At 32.7% G+C, this 14,289-nt stretch overlaps 1 protein-coding gene and 1 non-coding gene across 2 annotated transcripts; both read right to left on the bottom strand.

The window, feature by feature from the left end:
• Positions 1 to 5,180: 5,180 nt before the first annotated feature.
• Positions 5,181 to 6,024, bottom strand: LOC102897065 (olfactory receptor 5F1). Its single transcript, XM_006922784.2, is given in 2 exon segments — positions 5,181 to 5,219; positions 5,221 to 6,024. Coding segments are annotated over 2 exon segments (843 nt in total).
• A 1,662-nt stretch (positions 6,025 to 7,686) lies between these two features.
• On the bottom strand, positions 7,687 to 7,793 carry LOC112471801. The gene has a single exon (XR_003043409.1). It is a non-coding gene; the product is annotated as a U6 spliceosomal RNA (small nuclear RNA).
• Positions 7,794 to 14,289: the final 6,496 nt, after the last annotated feature.

Genomic DNA, 14,289 nt, shown 5'->3' with positions numbered 1-14,289 from the left:
GAAAACAAGGTGAAATAAAACACGTTGAGTGTCCACATGTATGGAGATTTTGTCTGCATAGAGAACGCATCATATATCAAGTTCTGTATTATACTTTTCCATTTAAATTCTCAGTTTATTTTCTACACCAGTCTTTGAGGAAGCATTATTATATTACACATTTTGCAAATGAAGTGAGCAAAGCTTCAAGCTGTTAAAAAAAAACTTCCCAATGTATAAAGTGTTAGGAAGTAGAATAGACTTAAGCCCAGACTTCAAAAAAAAGTGTTAATACCCAGCTACCTTATTTTCCTGTCTAGTTTTATTTCATCTTATTTAGAAGATTGTATATGTGTATATGTGTGTGTATGTTTGTATTTCCTCTAGTAAATTCAGTCATTAGAGTAGATAGATATTTCTATATTGAAAGAAAGTCTGTAACATCATGGCAAATACAACTTAAAAACTTGACTTTTAAAGATCTCTCCATTGTGTCAATAAAAAGTACCCCAAATTGACATCTATCAAATACATAATATATATTTACTAATATATGAAATTTAATCAACGATTTAAGAAATGGAAATATTTAAAAATAATTTCTAATTGAGCAACTAGAAATGTGAATTAAGAGAGACAGGAGAAGAATCAGCACAGCGAGTTATCACGAGAGAAGGAGAAGGAGAAAATGTTCTGAAGAAAGAAGACATTATTGAACTCTAAAGAAAATGAGGATCAAAAAGAAGATTGAATGTATTGAACAAAATATTATAATTGAAAATCTTGAAAAAAATTTTATTCGAGAAGAGCAGAAAAACAATCAATAATAATATTGCAATTTAAAGTAAAGTTAAAATGGTAAAATAATGAGTTAGAAACCATCAGTTTTCAAAGTCAGGTTTATTGTATAATATGTTTCTTCCTGTAATTGATCACTGTTTCGAGGTGAACACTTTGGTGAGTTTTGCCAAACATATACAGTCTTGTAAGCACCAACACAATCAAGATGGAATATTTTTGTTAATACTGAAAAAAATCTCTTGCAATGGCCCATTTAAAAATAAAACTTGTTTTTTCTCACTCTGCTTCTGACCTCTGTTGGCACCATTCTGTGAGCCCACACTAACTGTTGGTATTTGCACAACTACTGGAAGTTAAGCTAAGTCATTACAATACACTGTATATGTATCTTTATCATTTGCTCTTTAAATGTGTTATTTATTCTTTTTCACCAGCTCTTACCAAATCCAGCACTTCAGATTATTCCAACTCACAGTCTTCTTATGTAACACATGATCTGGGCATAATGATTTTATGATTTGTAAAATAAAACCGTGGCCTTTACTTAACATTTTTTTATTTTTATTTTTGCTGCTTATTGTGTTTTCCAGGTAAATAAATCTTCTATTTGCATATCCTCTCAAGTCTGTACTTTTTTTTTTCATTTTTCTGTTTCCTTTTCCAGTATGTTAATGAATCTGACATACTCTCAACACAAACTTAGCTAGTAAATTATATTTTATTGATTTGATTTGTTTTGCAACACACGGTAAATATGATTGTACAATTTCAGGATATTGAGGTTTGGAGTCCAAGTCAGAAAGTCAGAGTTTTTAACAGATGTCTTCATCAGATTGATCTCTCGTTGGCAAAATTTCAAAATTTCTTGGCCAATATTCACCACCTCTTTGTTTAGTAACAAATCTGGAAGCAATAAGTTCTTCTAAATGGCTGAAATATCCCAAGGTCTCTTCTGAGACTCAGGAGTGATGCATGGACGTATTCAATAATTTGATGATTAAACAGAAAATTATAAGATAATCTTAGAAATAATACATTCCAATTTCTCAGCCAAAGCAGTAAATTATATGTAAAAGTGTCTACATTTCTACTTTCTGGTGAAACATACTATTTGACACTCATTTCATCTATTTTTGATAAGGCTATTTGTTTTAACATTGTTTCTATAAAGTTGTATATTTTCTTTTTTAATAGTTAAATATTAATTTATTTAAATCGGTAAGCTTTGAAATATATTACATAATTTTGTTCTCTAGAAGTGGGTAACAATTGTCAGTAAATTGAACAGAAATACTATTCTGATTGGTTTTAAGCTCTATGTTTTCCATAAAGCTCTTTGTATGTCCCTCTTCCACGGATTATATATTCTCACATCAATTCAACCACTTCGTATTTGATTTTTTCCCTATACACCCCTACCACTTGGGCATTACCTCCTTGACATAATATTGTTTATCTCTGTCCATTGAAATGTATTGAATATGAATTAGCACATTATCTTTGATTTTATTTGACCAGTGTTGAGTTAAATGGGATTACTACTTCATTTTATCTTCGCATTAGCCTTTATCTATTTACTGCTTACAGTCGTATGTCTTCTCATTTTTAATAGCCCCATGAAAATTACATTGCCTATGTTACTTTACACTTAATAAACTAAATCCAAAATTACTTTTATATATTAATATCAATATGTACACTTTTTTTGCCTAAATGCAATACTCCATCTATTAATGAGTTTTTTGGTTGTTTTTGGATTTTTGTGATTCTTAAAATTTGATTCACTCCTTCCATCTGGTTGGCTTATTTTTCTAACGTCATGACATTCATAGGTTATGTGAGCTCTTCTCTATTTGGCTACATCTAGTCATATTGACGAAAACATTACTGAAAGGCATACATTTCAAACTTCATTAATTTTAACAAGTAAATTACAAAGAAAACATTGAATAAGGCAAAATTTTGATTGATATGTATATATTTGGAGAATATAGTAACATTAAATATTCACGTAAAATAAAAGACCAGGTGTATTAGAGAACAGAAAACAATGGTGATTGTATATCAAAGAAGCAAAAAAACATTACATTTATAGGTGATGGTATAATAAATATTTTCAGGAAAGAAGAGAATGATAAATTCACACTCAATATAAATTTTAGAAGTCTCTTAATGCTTTTGCAATTTAAATTTCTTTTGAGTTAAATACAGTAAAAAATATTTGGAACATATTTCACACAAATACATTGAACAATAAGCCAAAAATATAATAATTAAAATATTTTTACAAATAATATTGAGTTTAATAAATAATCAAAATTTACATAAGAAGCTTATATTCAATAAATTAAAAAGTAGCAAAAATCATTAGTGATAATAGCTCTCAAAGTTGAAAATATTTGTAAATCTTGTACATGAGATTAATTATTTTTTGAGTTTTTTTTTATTATAGTGACATTAGTTAACGAAATCTAGTGTTTCAAGTGTACAATTCATCTATAAGTCATTATATATTGCATTGTATGTTCACCCCCCATAGATTACTTTTTGTCATCACGTATTTGCACCCTTTTACCCCATCTATCAGCCACCTCCTCCTTACCCTCTAGTAACCGCTGTCCATGTCCATGAGTCTCTGTGCAATTGTCATGTTTGTTTATTGCTTTTAGGTTTATATCCCACACATAAGTGACATCATGTGGTTTTCAATATTTTCTGTGTGGCTTATTTCAATTAGCATGATCCTCTCAAGGTCCATAAATGAGATTAATTAAATGTAGAAATGCTGAACTCCAGAGCAGAGAACATGGCTCAAATTATGAAATGTCTAAATCCCCAAATCTCAGAATAACTGGATTCGTCTCTCAAACATTGTTTCTATTTCTGTTTTATTACAAATTAAAGCATCTAATGAAAGGAATATAATATTAGTATTTACGAGTGAAACATCTTGGTTTCATGTATGATTTAATTACATTCCCAGGACAGGGACAGTGGAAAGCATGCAGCCAACAGCTGCCAGCTGGTGCATAAGAAGCAGGCAGGCTACGCAGAGAAAGAGCGAGCACCTCTGAGAACAGCCTGGCTGTTCTACCACAGGCCTCCGGGGCTAGGTAACCACTGCAGACCTGTGGGCTGAGAGCATGGCCCATGAGTGCTCAGACACCATCGATATCTTCACGAACATCTGTCTGGCCTAAGTCACCCACATGGACCATTGAGGACATTGTTGAATGGTCAAGCTGGATGACCTCTTTGTGACAAATCATAAGTTTGCTGTGCCAAATCCCAGATGACTTGTACATCATAGATTCTATCACATGTGACTTCAATGACAAGGGTAAGGAAAGAGACATGGGGAATTTCTCTCCCAAAACTGTAAATGTGGCTGTGTCCTTAGCAAGGCCTGGCTCCCACTCAGTTCCTTCCAGGTTCCACTAAGCCAATTTCCTGTCTGCCTTCATATTAATAATGCTGAGCTTTAATATTAAGATTAGTCTCATTGATTTTTATTGAAAATTGTTAGAAGATGTTTATACTCAGGAAATCTAAGAGCCTATTTTAAAGAATATGTATCAAATTCATTCATGTTCTGACCTCTTTGCAACAGCCAAATATGTGTGCTCATAGATTGTGTGTGTGCCAGTCTGGGAGAGACAAAGAGAATTGGAAAATTTTGAGGAGAAGAGAAGGGTGTAGGAGAAATGTTTTAATTGGTGCATTGTAATCAGGCAACAGTTTTCCTAATAGCACACTTTAGCACAAACTCACACTTATTCTTTAAGGAATATGTATGTGTATAGGGGCAATAAGAGAAATAAAAACTGGGAATTTTCAGTAGCAATTAAATCCACAGTTTTTTAATTTAAAATTTTCTTTTCAGGAGATCATTTAATACTTAAAAATGGTTATCTATTTTAAATTTAACACATTTTGACCTAAGTGATATATAATAATCACAGATCATAAATGGTGGAAAGGAATGTATGTGGAAATAACAAATGGATATTACATGTAATTTTAATGGCTAGTTTCATGTGATATTGTGAATTTTGTCTCTAAACAGTCAATGTCTTCCTTTTCCTATGCAAGATGTTATTACAAATAAGCCTCTTTTTTAAGGACCTACTAAAGATGTAGAATAATGATATGAAGGTCTCATCGTCTCACGTAAGTTTGGTAATTTACTTGAGTAATACATAATATTATTACTTAGGAAATATTGTAATAAAAAACCGTTGACTTGAACCACCTTTTGAAAGTTTGTTAAATACTCTATCTAGTTCAGAAATTTAACCAATCACAGAACAGCAGAATCCTTTTCTTGGTAATTATATCCCAAAAAGCCGCCTTTACTTCCTTATTCCTGAGGCTGTAGATCAGAGGATTTAACATGGGGATCACCACTGTGTAGAACACAGAAGCCACTTTGTCCTGACTTATGGAGTAGCTGGAACTGGGTCTCAGATAAGTATAGATGGCAGTGGAATAGAACAGAGTTATAGCTGTCAGGTGAGAGGCGCATGTCGAGAACGCTTTGCGCCTCCCCTCCCCTGAACGCATGCGAAAGATGGAGAAGAGAATGTAGGAGTAGGAGGTGAGGATGACCAGCAGAGCTCCGATCATATTCACACCAGCAAAAATGGAAGTGGTGCTTTCATTCAGCCATGTGTCAGAACATGAGAGCTTAAAAAGTGGAGGGCTGTCACAGAAGAAGTGGTTGATGACATTGGAGCCACAGAATGGCAAGCTGCTTACACAACTTGTGTTTACCATGGAGTTCAACAGTCCTGCTGTAAAAGCCCCTGCTGCCATTTTAAGGCAGATGGTCCTGGACATGAGCATGGGGTAAAGCAGAGGGTTGCATATGGCCACATAACGGTCGTAGGCCATTAACCCAAACAGGATGCACTCGGTCGTGGCCAAGGCGATGAAGAAGTACAACTGCACAAAGCAGCCAACAAAGGAGATGGTTTTCTTCTCTGACAGTAAATCCACCAGCATCTTTGGGGTGATGGTGGAGGAGTAACAAACGTCCACAAAGGACAGGTTGGCCAGAAAGAAGTACATGGGTGTGTGAAGTCGGGAGTCAGCCTTGATTAAGAGGACCATGCCAACATTCCCCCAAACTGTAAGTGTGTATACCATGAAAAACAGCAAGAAGAGGGTGATCTGTAGCTCCAGTGTGTCTGCCAATCCCAACAGGATGAACTCAGTCACCACAGTATAATTTGTTCTAGTCATGTGTTACAAATAGAGTCTCCTTAAATTTGCATTAGGTGTAGATATTTCTCCCTCCAATATTTACAGGAAATCGTAAAAATGTTGATGAGGATATTCACACATGGGAAAAAACAAACTAGGATAATATAGTGTAGTAAATAGAGTGACTGAAGAAAGAGGAAAATTAGTGGACAAGTGGACAAGCATGTAAATGTATTGAGCAATTGTCTACTAAATCTGATTGTAGTCCTCTCAGAGCACTGGGCAAGTCCACACACTTCTCTTCAGTTTCTGAAAGGGAAATGTATGTTGTTCTAGTTTTTCTCTACCCTCCCACACTCCAAAATCAAAGGATACAAATTACCTGCTGAAATATCTCCCATTCTGTGAACAGGTGTGTGGGTTTAACTCAAATCTATTTTTTTCCCTCAAGACCACTCTATTTAATCTTTTACTCCAAAATTCTCATATAATCCAAGCAGTGAAAATAGTGACCATTTGAAAGGATCGATATTTCGGCATCTATTATATCCTAAGAATGTTTTTGTATTCTTTTTAAAGCAACCAAATAATTGTTTTCATTACAAAGCACATTATCAAATTGTCATGTAGCATCTGACACTGTACCTGTCCACCGCAGTGAAAAACAGCACCAAATCCTCAGTAGCTTCCAGTCCAGTCTTACTCGTGTAGACTGTGATTTTCTTTTTTATTATGAGTTCTCAGTTGGATTTTAAAAATGAAAAAAAGGAGAATTTCATTTCTTAAGTGAAATGAAATACAGTGAAATTTGCATGACTTATTTGAAAGATCAAGCAAGACACCTTCTGAGTAAATATATGATGCTGTACTTTTATTTTGTTTTCTGTAAAGATAAATGAGTAATCATGGGGACGAGATTATAGAGTTTATGGCGGAGTCAACCCTCTAAAGGAAACTCCCATTCTCAAGAGAAAAGAGAACACAGTCACATGGAAATACATGGAATCATGTGTTGCATCAAGAAGTCGATCCTGATCTCTGTGTTACTTTAAAGTCTTTTGCCAAAGTAAAAAGAAAAAAGTAATTACTTATTACCTTGTCTCTCTTTTTGTATTTTAGCCTATTTTAAATGGATGCCTAGCCCACTAACTGTTTATTATTTTATTATTATTCTTCCCTTTGCTAATGTGTGTGTCTGTGTGTGTGTGTATGTGTGTGTGTGTTCTGGTTAAGTTCAACCTTCAATTCCAATCTGTTCTTTAAAATTTTATTTTCCTATTAGTTTCAAGTATACAGTAAATTGGGTAGACATTTATATAGTTTCTCTCTCTGTCCTCTGCTTCTACACCTAGCCATTACATTAACGTTAACTGCATTTCTTATGCAGTGCTCCCCATCCCCGTGACCATCAATCAACTGCTTTCTACTTCTTTAACCCTTTACCCTTTTCTCCTAGTCCCCCAAATCCCCTCCCATCTGGCTATCACCAGATTGTCCTCTATATTTGTGAGTCTGTTTTTGATTAGTTTGTTCTTTTTGTTTCTTAAATTCCGCATGTAAGTGAAATCATATGGTATTTATCTTTCTCTGACTTATTTCACTCAGGATAAGAATGTCTAGGTCCAACCACATTGTTGCAAATGGTTAAGATTTCATTTTTTTAATGGCTGAGTAATATTCCATTTTATATATGAACCATAAAAACATATGGAACAGTTCACTAATTTGTGTATTATCCTTGGGCAGGAGCTATGCTAATCTTCTCTCTATTGTTCCAATTTTAGTATATGTGCTGCCGAAGCGAGCACCAACTCTGTTTTTCAGTGAAATTAATGAGAAAGAACTAAAGACATCCATTGTACAATGTTTAAAGAAATATTCCAGCAAATAGAACAAGAAATAAGAAAATCTAACTTTTTTATTATGTCAGATTTGTGTTGGTTTATTGCAATTATTGTCTGATTGTGATCCTACAAAGTCATGAAAGTACAGAGTTTCTAGATCTAAATACAGAATGAAAACAAAGTGAAATAAAACACACTGAGTGTCCATATGTATGGAGATTTTGTCTGCATAGAGAATGCATCATACATCAAGTTCTGTATTACACTTTTCCATTTAAATTCTCAATTTATTATCTATACCAGTCTTTGAGGAAGCATTATATTATACATTTTGCAGACGAAGTGAGCAAAACTTCAACTAATTTTTCAGGCTTAATTTGCTCCAAAAACCATTTGTTCATCTTTCTGACAGGGCAGGGTATCTCTAGAGCTCTCGCCCACACCAGATTTCAAATGAATCATTTTTTTCCCCACAGCCTTCTTCACACGCACATACTGACTTCATAAAAAAGTAAGCAACAGGGGTAGGGCTGTCTACTGGAATGCAAACCCGCTACGTATACATATCTAGCGGTTTCCTCATATCTCCATGGACGAATGAGGCGGTGAGCAGGATATGTTGATACGCTTCCTCTATCGAAGACCTCTGGCTTCTAAGCCTCCCCCAAATCCTGATTCTTAATCTCAAGTAAGTGGTGTAGGTTTTGCCTTCACCTTCCTCACCACAATAACTAATTGAAGTACCCATGACTTCTTTGACTTTTTCAGTCTTAGAGAAACATCTTATGGGATCATTTTCCTAATGAGGATATAATGTTCAAAGGTGCAAACATTACTGTCCTGCTACCAGTTACTCCTGTTGTGACAATATAGGAAAAACAGAGACGAGCATAGGTTACTGCAGCAGTAGCAAGTTTAAAAATGCTCAAGCAGGCTGATAATCCAGTTGGGGCAATTGCCTTCATGAGAACTGTTGTTTTCGGCATTTCCTTTGTAATATATTCATTTGTATTATATAAAAGTAAATAATTTAAGAGCTAAAATGTTGAAGTTAGAATTATTTTCAATACAGAGAAGGAGTGGGAAATATATTTTGGGTAGAGACATCGTAGTTTGAGACTCTTACATTCTGTTGTGTCTTTGCTACAGATGGTTAACTCCTCAATACCATAGTGATTTGTTTTTGCTAATCCAATGGACTTGTTTTGTCCTTTAACTTAATAATGTCTCTGAAAACTTTTACACATCTGTGCAACCTTCTTTCTACTTATTTATATACATATATATATGTGTGTGTATAAATATATATACATATTTTTTTTTCTGATTTTCTCATGAAATAATGCAGATATTGACTTTCACAGAAGGGAGCATAAGAGATAAACTAGCGTTCTGACAATTATAGTCTTTGACTGCATATAAATTGGGTACTCATCAAATAGACAATACAGTTTATGAAATATAGAGAAGTTCCATATTTTAACAGGTCACTTACTCAGATATTACCAAAAGAAACTCAATGTAAAAGTAGTTTAAAAGCATAATTTTAATGAGCTAAATATCTTTGTTAATTATTGAGTTACCTGATAGGATACCCATTTTTCTATTAAGATTTCTACAAATCTTGATTTTCTGAGATAAGATTGCTGCATACTCTATAATTTAAAAGTGTTTTAAAAACTATAACATCAACGATAGAATGAAGCCCTTAATTACAGAATCTACTCAATTGCATTCACAGGATATATTAATAACAGATTTTCTCATTTTTGGTACTTGTTTAAATATTTTTTCTTTTTTAATTAGCTAACAAATTTTTTAGAGCAGAAACCTTTACAATTATTAACATTCCATAAATATTTTTGGGTAAGTAAATGTACAAATAAACTTGATTATATTTTAAAAATGTAATTTAAGTCTTTACATAATACATCATTTTTCTCAATGATGAGATTCATGATTCATAACATTTTAGATTATAAACATTTTTCTGTATATCACTTATCTAAGGAATAAGTTCAAGATGCTAATATTTTACTCTGTTTATTCAAATTAATAAGGCAAATGCATGTAATAAGTTGTAAATTAAGCATGTAGGATCAATAGTTTATTTTATTTCTTATGCTAAAGTGTATATGTGGTTTGCTTTCTATATAGAAGACTGAAAAACATGTTGATTAAATAACTGTAATGTCTATTGATTTCTCTTGAGAGTCAATAAGAAATAACATAATTAGGATATATTCTGATGCTGAGCCTTGTATTAGCCCCAATGCAAAAGGTAGGAATTTGCCGTTATCAAGGGATTCATTACACTAGAGTAAAAAGAGTTGGGAAGGAGTTCTCTTATCTTTATCACATATTCATCAATTTTCTCTCAGGTTAATCTTTGCTTATGGTACTTATCCCTTCATTAATACTTGCTCTGTATTCTCTTTGTATTGAACCTAAAAATTTCACCAAAGGTTTTCGTTAATGAGGCTCATTGGGCATTCATTTTGAATGGTTAGTTTGTATCAAAAGGTGGTAATATTAGCATTACAAGTTTGTAGATTAACAAGGTGACATGAAGATACCTTCAAAAACAGTGGACAGACACATTTAATGTTATGTCTTCTTTTGCAATTTAATGGTTAAAATTTTATGATTGATTTGTTTAAATTTTTGTTCCAAAAATTTATCATCACAATTTTTTTCGATTTTCCTTTACATTAATAATGGGGTAGGATAAATCAGATACATTGCTTTTGGAGGCTCAAACAAAATTTCAATTAGTGTTTAAGATTTAATTGACACCTCATGATCAAAGCTAATAAAAAGAAGGTTAGTGATATTTGCTGTAAGATTATGTGAAAGACAATGATGTCTATAGTTGCCAATTGCTGGTAAAAATTCTTTGAAGGGAGCCGCTAGCAAAAGAAAGATAAACAATCAAAATGAAATTTAAAATATATGTATACAAGGAAGTGACTCATGAAAAGGGATAATAAATTATGATAATTAATAAATTAGCTTTTCTGAGTTGTTATATATAAGATTATCATTTAATCCAAAATTAGTTGCATTGCAATATCGCTACAGAAAATATTTAGGATTTAATTTTTTTAAAGATAACATTAATAATATACAAGGTCCTTAGGAAAATTAATTTAACAATAATTACTTATAACATGGAGATTATAAAACATCATTAAAATATTTTAAATAAATAATATAATGATACTATGTTTATGAGGAAGACTCAATATTTTAAAGACATAAGCTTTATAAAATTAGTCTGTAAATACAACACATTTACAAACAAAATTATACGAATGCTCTGAAAGTGCAAAGTTAAGTGTAAAATTTTATGTGAAATTGTTGTTTTATGTGCCCTTGAGTCAGCTCCCATTCCTGGTGACGCTATGAATGAGTGTGATGTCCATAATGTCCTGTCCACAACAGCCCTGCTCAGCAGCTCTAGACTCATGCCTATGGCTTCTTTTATGCAGATGATCCATGTTCGATTTGGTCTTCCTCTTTTCCTGCTGCCTTCTATTTTTCCCAGCATTATTGTTTTTTCTGAAGAACACTGCCTTCTCATGATATGCCCAAAATAGGAGAATGACAGTTTTGTCATTTTGCCTCCAGTATGTTTCAGGCTTAATGTGTTTTAGGAGCCACTTGTTCTTTCTGGTGGTCTAGGGTATCCTGAAAGCTTTCTTCCAACATTATATTTCAAATGAATTAATTTTTTTTCCTATCAGCCTTCTTCACTGTCCAACTTTTACATCCATACACAGTAATGGGGGATTTTGTAAAATTACTCAGAACAAAAAGACCACGCCGTTTCTGAATAAATATCTAGGAGCAACTGATGCCATTATAAAGAAAAGCTTGCCAATGAAGAAAGTTTAACATTGACTGTTGATAAGAATAGAGTCTAGAGAGTTCCACACACAAATGAAAAATTTAACATATCATAAGGTGTCATTCAAGATAAATGGAGAATGTATGTTTAAAAAAAGCAATGGGGGAAAATATGCTATCTGCATTCATAAAAGAAAAGATCTCTACCTAATACAATAGACCAAAAATAATCTCAAATGTGTTAAACATTTATATATCTGTCACCCACACTATCTTGGGGAAAGAAAGTTAAATGACTATAATAAGTGTTAGCAAAGATATGGAACCTGAGATCTTATGTGCTGTTGTTGAGAGTACAAATGTAAGGAAGAAATTTAAAAAAGAGTTTGTTATGTTTTGAAGTTGCACATATGTTTATCCTCAGTATGTATACAATCAGTGTTACATCTAGGGATATACCTGCATGAATTTTTGTATCTGTGCCTGAGTGACATGTAACATTCATATCCACATTGGTCATAATAGAAGATAATAGACAATTTAATTATGACACATTAAAGAAAAAGAATACTACAAAGCTGTGGAATTAGTGTGCAGGAATACATACAAATGTGATTGAATATTAGAAACATAATAATGAAGAAAAATATAATCAATATAGAAGACAAACTGTGTATGATAGCACATTTATAATATTGAAAATAGGTGTATTAAAATGTAGTTTTAAGAATATGAATGAATTTATTTTTAAAAGTGAAAGCTAGGGAATAATGAAAAAGTCACAAGAGTAGTTGTCATTCTCAAGAAAGCAGGATAATGGGAGTGAACACAGAATTTATAATTATGGCAATACTCGCTTTCCTTTTAATTTAATTTGGGAGGTGAGTTTATATGTGTTCATTTACTGTGTTTCCTAATTTACATATTTATTTTATATTTTAGAATAAACTGATATTTTATATTTTACGTAATATAAAAATAAAGAATTAAAACAAAAGAAAGTTGAGAAAAATTTTTTAACTTAGTGGTTGTTCAAGATGCCCAAGAACATCATCAGGTTCAATGATCCACAAAACTCAGAACCTTGGTACTTATGGTTATGGTTTATTACAGTTAAAAAAATTAAAATTGGCAAAGGATAAAGGTGTGTAGAGCAGTGTCTAGGAGAACCAGGTATGAGCTTCCACTTGTCCTTTCGAGTGGAATCACGCAGACAGCACTTAAAGCTTCCAGCAGTGTGGTCTGACAACTCCTGTGAAGGGTTGTCAACTGGAAATTCTTATCCAAGACTTGGTATGCAGAGTTTTATTGGGAGTCAGTACACAGACTTGGAGACAGAACATAACTCTCCATAGTTACTTAGTCTCCAACTACCCCAACCCAGGGTTCAAACTGACACAACCTTGCCCAAAGCCTTGTGTGTACAAAAACAGGCTTTCACCATAAATGACATCATTAGCATAATGTGTTTGCTCTGGCCCCCAGGATGCAATGATGCTCTTATCAGGCAGGGTATCCCAAGGTTTCTCTCAGGTCCCAGTCAAGATTTAGTCCTAAAGAACTTGAGAAAATGTAGAATTTGGGCAGCCAAGGCCAACTGAGTTAACCCTTTCCAGCACAGTCCCACATATGCAAATATTTAATTCAAGACTATATCTATTAATAACATTATATTTTTTGTTATTTATTAAGATCTATGTGATTCTTAAATATTGATTCATTCACTCCTTCCATCTTGTGGGCTTATTTTTTTAACTGTGTGACATTCACAGATTTTGTGATTATTCTCTGTTTGGTCCCACCGATGAAAATATTGACTAACCATAGCCTAAAAGCATATATTTCAAACATTTTTCAAAATTTTAATAAACTACTCAGAGCCACTGATAGAAAGTAAAACATTGAGAGATATCTGTATATTTAGGGAGTGTGGTAACAATAAACATCGAAGTGAAACAAAAGATGAGAAAAATAGAAGACAAAAATCAAAAGAGAATTAGTAGAAGAAAAAAAATTACACTCATAAGGGAGGGTTTAATAAATATTGTCATGTCCTAAAGAAGAAAAAGAATGATACAATCATACTCAATATAGAACTTAGAAATCTCTTAGATTTTACAATTTAAATTTATTTTGAATTAAAAAAAGTAAAATAAAATATTTAAAACATTTTTCACACAAATGAACAATAAGCAAGAAAATATAATAATTAATATATTTTTATAAATGATGATGTTTAAGAAATAATCAAAATATACAAAAAGTCTATATTCAATAAATTGAAAAGTAGCAAAACCATTAGTGATAATAGCTCCCAAATTTGAAAACATTTGCAGACCTTGTACATGAGAATAATTAAATCTAAGAAAGCTGAAATAGAGAGCAGAGAACACGGCTCAAATTATGATGTGTCTAAAACCCCAAATCTCAGAATAACTGGATTCATCTCCCACACATTGTTTCTATTTCTGTTTTACTGCAAATTAAAGCATTTAGTGGAAGAAATATAGTATTAGTATTTACTAGGGAAACATCTTGGTTCCATATATGATTACATTACATTCCCAGAACAGGGAAAGTGGAAAGCATGCAGTCAACAGCTGAGCATAAG

Source organism: Pteropus alecto, unplaced genomic scaffold (assembly GCF_000325575.1).
Source record: "Pteropus alecto unplaced genomic scaffold, ASM32557v1 scaffold2819, whole genome shotgun sequence".
Lineage (NCBI taxonomy): Eukaryota > Metazoa > Chordata > Mammalia > Chiroptera > Pteropodidae > Pteropus > Pteropus alecto.
This window is presented reverse-complemented; position numbering and strand designations above follow the sequence as displayed.